Here is an 8,794-nt window from a genome sequence, read left to right on the forward strand (position 1 = left end):
ACTCACACACCATGGGAGATACTGTGTGAGTGCAGATTAAACCTGTCAGTGACAGCAGTGTATGTGGAAGTGGTATCTGCTGCGTTTTTATTAGGGTATTAAGTGGTGCGGTGTGTGTGTGTGTGTGTGTGTGCGTGTGCGTGTGCGTGTGCGTGTGCGTGTGCGTGTGCGTGTGCGTGTGTGTGTGCATGTGTGTGTGTGTGTGTGTCTTATAAAGTATTAAACATAGCAGAAACATTTTAAAGACTTTATTTCAACATAATCCTTTCTGAAAGGAGCTGAAATGAAAAGAATGATGGTCTCAAATTAAGAGAGGCGGCCATGCCTGTTGCTAATGACATCTGAACAAAGGCGTGTAATGAAAGAGAGGATTATGGGAAAAGAGTGTCAGATGAAGAATTAGAGGACTCAAAGCCACTGTGTAATTAATTGCTGTTAAACTTTGGAAAAAGATAAGTACAGTGTTTCCAAGTACACTTAAAGTGAAAAGTATTATTTCTTTAACATCAATACATTAAGTCTAGACATATTCCACTTAAGTTACAATTTACTTCCCTTATCAAAAACATTTTAGTGGAAGATATCTATTTATAGAGTAGTGTGCCTTTGCTCGCTTGTTAGATTGTATTTCCTCATTTGACATAATTCTTTCTCCTGAGCAGGTGAGTGGGCTCTGGACACATCAGGCTGATTCTCCCCGCTGGGTCAGGTCTGTGAGCAGGTCCGGGTGAGTGCTGGCCTGCACAGTCATACTCTGACAACGAACCGGGGGATTGGGACAACTGGTCCATGAATCTGCTTCGTGACTGGTTAAGACAGGAAGCGGATGACAGGCTGCAGGAAGAGCCCTAACGTTCCGAGCACACATACCAGCACAAATACCCACAGGAAGATGCGATCGATCACCATGGCAACGTACTTCCAGTCATCCTCCACCTGAGCATGACGTAAGGAGAGAATAGACAAGCGTGAGTTAGAGAGAGACAATGACATCGGTGCGCAGAGGGGAAAGAGAATAACTGCAGTAGAGTGTAGAGTGAAGACAGAAGGAAGTAAATGAACTAAAACTTTTTATAGCCTAAAAGAAAGTTTGTGTGTGTGTGTGCATCTGTATGTGTGTGTGTGTGTGTGTGTGTGTAAGTGAGTGTGTGTGTGTGTGTGTGTGTGTGTGTGTGTGTGTGTGTACACAGTAGGATGATTATGGTAATGATATTCTGCAGTCAGAGTGCTGGGACTGACAGGAACAGAGCTGGGAGCGGAGGGTTTAGAGCCAGATTGAACGCCTCACACTGTCACAGCATCCCAGACGTGTCTGTGTTTCCATATCAAAGTGGGAGGGCCTGGGGGAGTGAGGCAGTTTTTGCAGGGAGCAGAGAAGGGCCCACGTCCTCTCGTTCTGTGACGTAGTCTACATCCTCAGCACCCACTCACGAGGGGGCGGACCCCAAACTAACCTAGAGGAACTGGCTCAGGCTTGTGCTGCGTCAGTCAGCCGCATAGACCATGAACTCTATGAGATGGAAGACCTGAATGCCTGCAGAAGAGACATTCAAGTATGGAAACAGCCTAGCGTGGATGAACAAAAGACTATAAAGTATGTGTGCGTACTGTATATGTGTGTGTGTGTGTGTGTGTGTCTTTTATCTCTGAATATGTGTGTATAGAAAGTGTGTATGTCCGTGTATTTACCTCTTTGGCCTTGTTCCTACTCCTCATGTTCTCAGCGATGTATTTGACACTCTCGATGGCCTGTTTGATCTCCGGCGAGATGACGGAGAACGCCACCAGCGTGTTGACCGCCGGAGAGCCCGTCTGCCTGGTCACCTTCCCACAGTCCCCCTCGGGCGTGTCCTTCCCCGGGTGGCGCGGGCACTTCTTGCCCTCGATGCCCATTTTATTCTCCCCGAAGTCCAGGCAGTTCATGGCCGCCTGCCCCACCCCGACACCCTTCCCCTTCTTCCCCTTCTCCGCCACCCCTCCGCCGCTCTCGCGCTCCCTGCCGCCCGCTCCCCCTTTCCCGTCCTGGTCGATGGGGCGCCTCATGAGCATGACGCGGGGCAGCACCTGGAGGAAGACGCTGCGCACCCAGGCCGGCATGGTGTGTGTGGTGGGCGTGCGGTAGTGCACGTTCAGCACGAAGACGGTGATGACGATGGAGAGCGTGACGAAGATCATGGTGAAGAGCAGGTACTCGCCGATCAGCGGGATGACCAGGGAGGTGGACGGGATGGTCTCGGTGATGACCAGCAGGAACACAGTGAGAGACAGCAGCACGGAGATGCACAGGGTCACCTGGGGACCAAGGAGGAGAAGAGGAGAGATGACTGCCACAAGACTGACCAGAGGACGGCAACACAACTGCCAGACGCCATCAGAAGACAGAGGAGAGAATGCTAAGAATGCTAAAGCTGTATTGCGTTCTATAACATATCAACACTGTCAAAACAGCCGTCACATGATAGCTGAGATACAGTCAAGAGGGCCGTATTCTATGGCCAACACTTAAATCATTTAGCAGATGCCTTCATCCTGACCTGAAATACATTGAAGACATGTATTTTTAAGCAGTACAAGTAGCTGACTGGCAATTGAGCCCATGCCCTTAATCGTGGCCTGATCTGCCAGTTCAGAAAGACCTGCCGGTGTCCCGTATTCCAGTGACGTCATTGGCTTTATATTACATCTTATGTTTACTAAGAAAGTTCAACTTCTTTGTAGGTCAGCACCACAGCAGTCTGGAATAAGCAGACAGAATAGAGTAGAGGTCGGGGCCGCTGACCTTCTCTCCGCAGTCGGAGGGCAGGTAGAAGACGAGCACGGTGAGGAAGGAGATGAGCAGGCAGGGGATGATGAGGTTGATGGTGTAGAAGAGGGGCAGCCGGCGGATGTAGAAGGAGTAGGTGATGTCCGGGTAGATCTCCTCGCAGCAGTTGTACTTGATGTCGTGCTTGTAGCCCGGCGCGTCGATGATCTCCCACTCGCCGCTCTCCCAGAAGTCTTTGAGGTTGACCTTGGAGCCGATGAGCACCAGGTCGATCTTGGCCTTGTCGTAGGTCCAGGAGCCGAACTTCATGGAGCAGTTCTGGTAGTCGAAGGGGAAGTAGGTGATGTCCATGGGGCAGGAGGATTTAAAGATGGCCGGGGGCACCCAAGTGATGGTGCCGTCATACTTCAGCAGGGCTTTGGTCTTGTCCTCCACCAGGAAGTCACCGACAGCACTGCAGTTTAAAAAAAAAACAGAATGTGAGACTTTAATCTTCTCTCTTTCCATTTTTCATGTTCCTCTCAGAGGTAATTGCTACGGTGTTAAATGAGCTCACTCAGGTATCCAGCAGTTAAGAAGCTAAAATTAGCTCACTGAAATGAACCTTTAATATGAGATTGAACACCAAAGCATGGCTGTGTGTGTGTGTGTGTGTGTGTGTGTGTGTGTGTGTGTGTCCGTGTGTGTGTGTGTGTGTGTGTGTGTGTGTGTGTGTCCGTGTGTGTGTGAGTGTGTGTGTGTGTCCGTGTGTGTGTGTGTGTGTGTATGTGTGTGTGCGTGTGTATGTGTGTCTGGAGGGGAACTCACTTGTTGTACAGCACAATGTCAGGCCTCCAGATCTTGTTGGATGGGACTCGGATGAACTCAATTCCATCAAACTCTATTGGTGCCCATTTTAATTTATAATCATTCCAAATCTGAGCAGAAAGAGAAAGAGAATAAAGAATAAAATGAAAGCTTTTTTTGGCCTGAGTTACTATGGAAAACCGCAGAGATGACGGCCTTTCAAGCCTTTCAAATCAAATCTGGATGTCTTGATGAATGTGTAAATGCCATTTGACATGTGACAGATGTGTCTGGTCTGGCATGTGTAGAGTGCGTGTGTTTTGTGATCGAGCATCTGTGTGTCAGTTCAGGGCCACGCTCTCATTCTTCACCGACGCACTCTTGCATTGCAGCTCCTGATAAGTCAAGAGAGCGTCACAGCGAGCTCCCCAGACTGCAACCGGAGCTCCGGACAGCGATATGAGTTGCAGACGGCACTAGGAGTTTCAGTAAGCAGTATGAGTTGCAGACGGTAGTTGTTCTACTCTATGGCGGAGACAACGTAGGCAGGCCGGACCGGAATGTGGGGTCAAGTTGCGCTCTTGTCTGTGAGGTCTCAGTTTCAGGGAAAGGCATTTGAAGTGTAACAGCCTAAGAGCTTAGACACCCTCTCTGTGTTCATGTTATCAGCATTGATCTCGCCATCGCAGGTGAAACTGGCACAAGGCCAAAGTCTCTGACCTGATTCATGGCTCTCTCTATGGAACATACAGCATATGGTCAGCGGCTAGATGGATACGGGTCATTCCACGCCAAACGTGACAATTTAAGGAAAATTCCCCACTCGACCATCTCAGATTTGGCTGAAAAAATGCAAGGTTGTTCATACACTTCTTAATAGGAATGGTCCCAAATATGAGCTCTCTACTCCCAATAGTTTTGTCATAATAGGATGTTTTAGGGGGGAGGGGGTGCCAATACTTAAGACGCTTTTTGAGCAGCGTTTTCTGAAGAGCCATTTTCAAATTGCTATTACTAGAAAAGTATTTAAGCTAGCACCTTCAAACTTTCTAGGCTTAAAATATGATACCATTACTTGAAGAATATGGACTTCCAAGGGTGTGGCTTGGGTATATCATAGTATTCAGGGTGCTTGAATTTGCTCGAAAATTTTACACTATGCTCTGTCGCAGCATCTTTGAAGGCCTGTGTAAAGCTGTGTTAAAGCTAGAGCCTTGATATCATACTATTGTATTAAAAAACTCTCCCTATGTGATGAATGATCTGGAAGATATTAAAGCTTAACATTTTTTGGCATGCTATAGCAAAAAAAATTTCAGCATTTATCAACATTGAACTAATTGTTTTGGAAAGATTAGATATTTGTTCTTAACGTACGTATAAAACATTTTCTCAAAATATATTTTTTTAAATATGGGATTTTTGTACACGCCCAGTATTCAATGGCCTATGGAAGCATATTCAAATGGTAGCAAAAGGTAAGTTTATGACACAGAATTGTTTCATGTTGGTAAATGCTGTAATTTTTTTGCTATAGCATGCAAAAAATTGCACAAAATGGGTTTTCATCCATTTTCAAGCTTTAATACAACATACAGAGCTTAAATAGAAAGGTCTGTGTATAATATCAAGTCTCTAGCTTTAACATTGAGCTTTCCACAGGCCTTCAAAGATGCTGCAACAAAGCGTAGAGTAAAACTTTCGAGCAAATTCAAGCACCCCGAATACTATGATATACCCACGCCACACCCTTGGAAGTCCATAATCTTGAAGTAATGGTATCATATTTTAAGCCTAGAAAGTTTGAAGGAGTTAGCTTAAATACTTTTCTAGTAATAGCAATTTGAAAATGGCTCTTCAGAAAACGCTGCTAAAAAAGCGTACAGGCACCCCCTCACCCCTAAAACATATTTTTGTGACAAAACTATAGGGCGTAGAGAGCTAATAGTTTGGACTATACCTATTAAGAAGTGTATGAACAACCTTGGATTTTTCAGCCAAATCTGAGACGGTCGAGTGGAAGCCATGGTCCCGTTTGGCGTGGAATGACCCATACAGCTTAACATACTATTGAGACATACAACTGGACACTGGGATAGATGGAAATTATATATATGTATATACTGTACATATATATACAGATATATGTAAATACTGGTTGGTAAATCTTTTCTTAAATGTGCATTGTTTGTATATAACCATCAAATGTTTCTTAGGTGTCGGTCTGGCCACTGGGGAGCCAAAATATGTGTATATGGGGGGGGGGGGGTTGGGGGGGGTTGTGTACGAAGACAAGTTAAATTAGTACTCACATGTCTCAACCATAAATTGGTTTCCATGATCTGGTTCACCTCATCCTGCAGAGTATTTGAAAAAAAAAGAAATGAAACATTTAAACACAATTTTCTATCTGAGTTATCACTATCACTATTTTTATGAAACTACTGTATTTCTAAAACATACATCACCTGAGTAAAGACAGGTATGTGCACTTTACCAACACACACACACACACACACACACACGTGTGTCTAAATGGACCGTGGAGTGTACCTGCTGAGCTCGACTTGTAAAAAATGATAATCAGTTTGACTGCAATGCGATTGAACTCGCACAAAACTTCCTCAAGCAATTTTTCTTAAATCCTCTGTCGCAGTGAGTTTAAACTCTAATCCGAATCCCATTCTCTCTCTCTGTCTCTCTCTCTCTCTCTCTCCCCCTCTCTCTCTCTGTCTCTCCCTTTCTCTCTCAGTCTCTCCCTCTCTCTCTCACTCTCTCCCCCTCTCTCTCTCTCTCTCCCTAGGTTATGGCTCCTTCATCTGCGTTGTCCTTGCCTTCCGGACGTGAAAGACGTTTGCTGAGCAGGTGTCCCTCCCTCTTCCATGCTCTGACTTTAATCCCTGAGAGGGACTCAAACACTCAGGGAGCTCCATTCAGTGGAGTCGCATAGAAGCTGATTTCAAATTCATACATTTTAAGAGCTGTTTTTTTTATTTTACAAAATAATTTCTAAATGAACCGATTGTGCTGTGCCGTATCTTCACTATCTAGTACCTACAGCGTATACACACCCCAGCCAGATAACAGACTAGATCAAAGACAACAACAGAGGGACTTTACCACTTTGTTCAGCTGCGAGATGGACACCTCAAACTGCACGGTGACAGGGTCGGACACATTCTCCACTGGACGGATGAACTGATTGTACCGGCGAAATAGACGCCGAAACAGACGATCCTCCGCTTTAGAGGAGAAACAGTCTGCAGGAAAAGAGCAAGAAAGAGAAGAAGAATTAGAGAACGAGAGTGAGAGATGAATGACCACAGACACAACTGAGAAGAGAATAAAGTCAAGGTGACTCCAGACGTGGAGATCAGGGCATGTGTGTCACACTGGGAGTATTGCATCCACAGTCTCTCTGCAGTTCACCATTCTTTAGTCATGAGCAGGTGGGGAGAAACACAACTGAGATATGAATCACCTCGCCCCCCTTCTCTGCCTGTGCCAGGTCCTCCACATGCCCCATAGTTATGCACTCATGTTCTTCTCTCTCTCTCTCTCTCTCTCTCTCTTCTCTTCTCTTTACACCTCTCTCTCTCCCTCTTTCTCCGTGGAGCCTCGTGCTTTTAGCACATTCCTCTGGGTTGCGGCTCTAACAGCAACTAACATGGACAACCAAGGTCGAAGGTCGCCCGGGACAGCCACATCCTCTGCCATCATCACGGAGACCGTGTCCACGAGAGCGGAAAATGGAACCTGCACTGGGCGTTCTCCCAGCGGAAAGATCCGGACCTTCAGGCCAATCTGTTTCTAACTGTGAAGTGACACAGCCCTCCGTTTAGACTATCTTTACTGTCACATACTTTCAGTGTCAAAAAACATACCCCATACTCAAGCACACACACACAAACACACACACAAACAAATTCATAAAGACTTCACTCAAGCATGTACTGCCAAAACACATGTAAACATCATTAAAACATACAGTGCATATTCATGTCAGTACATAATTGATACATATACACAATGATCCCCCTATACATTATATACAATGACCTCTGATATATGGGACTTTTGTCTGCCACTCCATCAACAAATGACTCTTATTATCACTGGCACAAGACAAACTGCTCCACCTTACTGTGCCATCACTAAACCTTACTAACATACATCTACAAGAAGGACCTACATCTCCAAGCACCTCTACCATGCATTCTCCAACTCTGCCCACCAATCAGCAGCCCCCCCCCAGCTCATTATGGGGAGAAGGAGGGTACGTATCAGGAGGAGTTCAGTCTCCATAGGGCTATTGTTTCAGTTACACTTTTTAATGACTTTAGGATTCTGTGTCCTCTGGACACAGCCAAATTGAGTTGGGAGGAAGAGATGAAGGAACTTGTTAATTACATGGACCATGAGAAATAAAATAAAAAATGTAAGTATAGAAATAAAATAATATAAAAATCAAGAACCCTCTTTAAGACATTTTGACTGTGGAAGTAGATAGATGGATACTTTATTAATCCCGAGGGAAATGTAGGTGATAACCTCTACACAATGCTGTGCCAGTGGCTAGAGAGGACACAAAGAACCTAGTGGATGTTGAGTGAACAGGTTCTTATCAATTCCCTTCAGGTTCTCTGAATTGCCCTGTGTCACTGTTGGTTCCCTTGCTTCTGGGCCATGAGCAGCCTACTACCACATCAACCATCAAGAACCAACTGGTTCTCTGCTGTCAAGACTGAAACGGTGCGTGTCTCCGAAGACTTATCAAGTCATTACAGTGGTGCACACATATTAGGACACGTACGGTTTTGATGGTTCAACCTGATCAGTCATGTTTCTAGGCTTAACTTCCTTTTACCAGCGGTGTATTAGTCATACAAAATAAGGTTCCTTTTACCAGCAGTGTATTAGTCATACAAAATAAGGTTCCTTTTACCAGCAGTGTATTAGTTATAAATGGCATGGCAAAATAATGTTTTTTTGAGAGAGTACAATTCTCCAGCAATCAGTTTAACCTTGAAAATGCACCTTGGTGTGTGTGTGTGTGTGTGAGAATGAGACAGAAAGAGAGAGAGAGGGAGTGTGTGTGTGTGTGTGTTTGTGTGTGTGTCTGTGTGCGTTTGCGACAAACAGGCATCAATATAAAATCAGAGTGCCCAGCTTTGATCACAGAAGCTCACACACACACGCATACACACACACACGCAAACGCACACACACACACACATACACACA

At 45.3% G+C, this 8,794-nt stretch overlaps 1 protein-coding gene across 1 annotated transcript in view; it reads right to left on the reverse strand.

Moving 5' to 3' along the window:
• Positions 1-233: 233 nt before the first annotated feature.
• chrna6 (cholinergic receptor, nicotinic, alpha 6) overlaps positions 234-8,794 on the reverse strand; it is a 13,576-nt gene continuing 5,015 nt past the window's right edge. The window contains exons 2-7 of the mRNA XM_012831666.2: positions 6,671-6,810; positions 5,863-5,907; positions 3,572-3,681; positions 2,780-3,218; positions 1,690-2,292; positions 234-936 (exon numbers count right to left, since the gene is read on the reverse strand). Of these exons, the coding sequence (XP_012687120.2) occupies positions 811-936; positions 1,690-2,292; positions 2,780-3,218; positions 3,572-3,681; positions 5,863-5,907; positions 6,671-6,810 (1,463 nt within the window). The 3' untranslated portion in view covers positions 234-810. The remainder of the gene's footprint in view (positions 937-1,689; positions 2,293-2,779; positions 3,219-3,571; positions 3,682-5,862; positions 5,908-6,670; positions 6,811-8,794) is intronic.

This window comes from Clupea harengus, chromosome 22 (genome assembly GCF_900700415.2).
Source record: "Clupea harengus chromosome 22, Ch_v2.0.2, whole genome shotgun sequence".
Taxonomy (NCBI): domain Eukaryota; kingdom Metazoa; phylum Chordata; class Actinopteri; order Clupeiformes; family Clupeidae; genus Clupea; species Clupea harengus.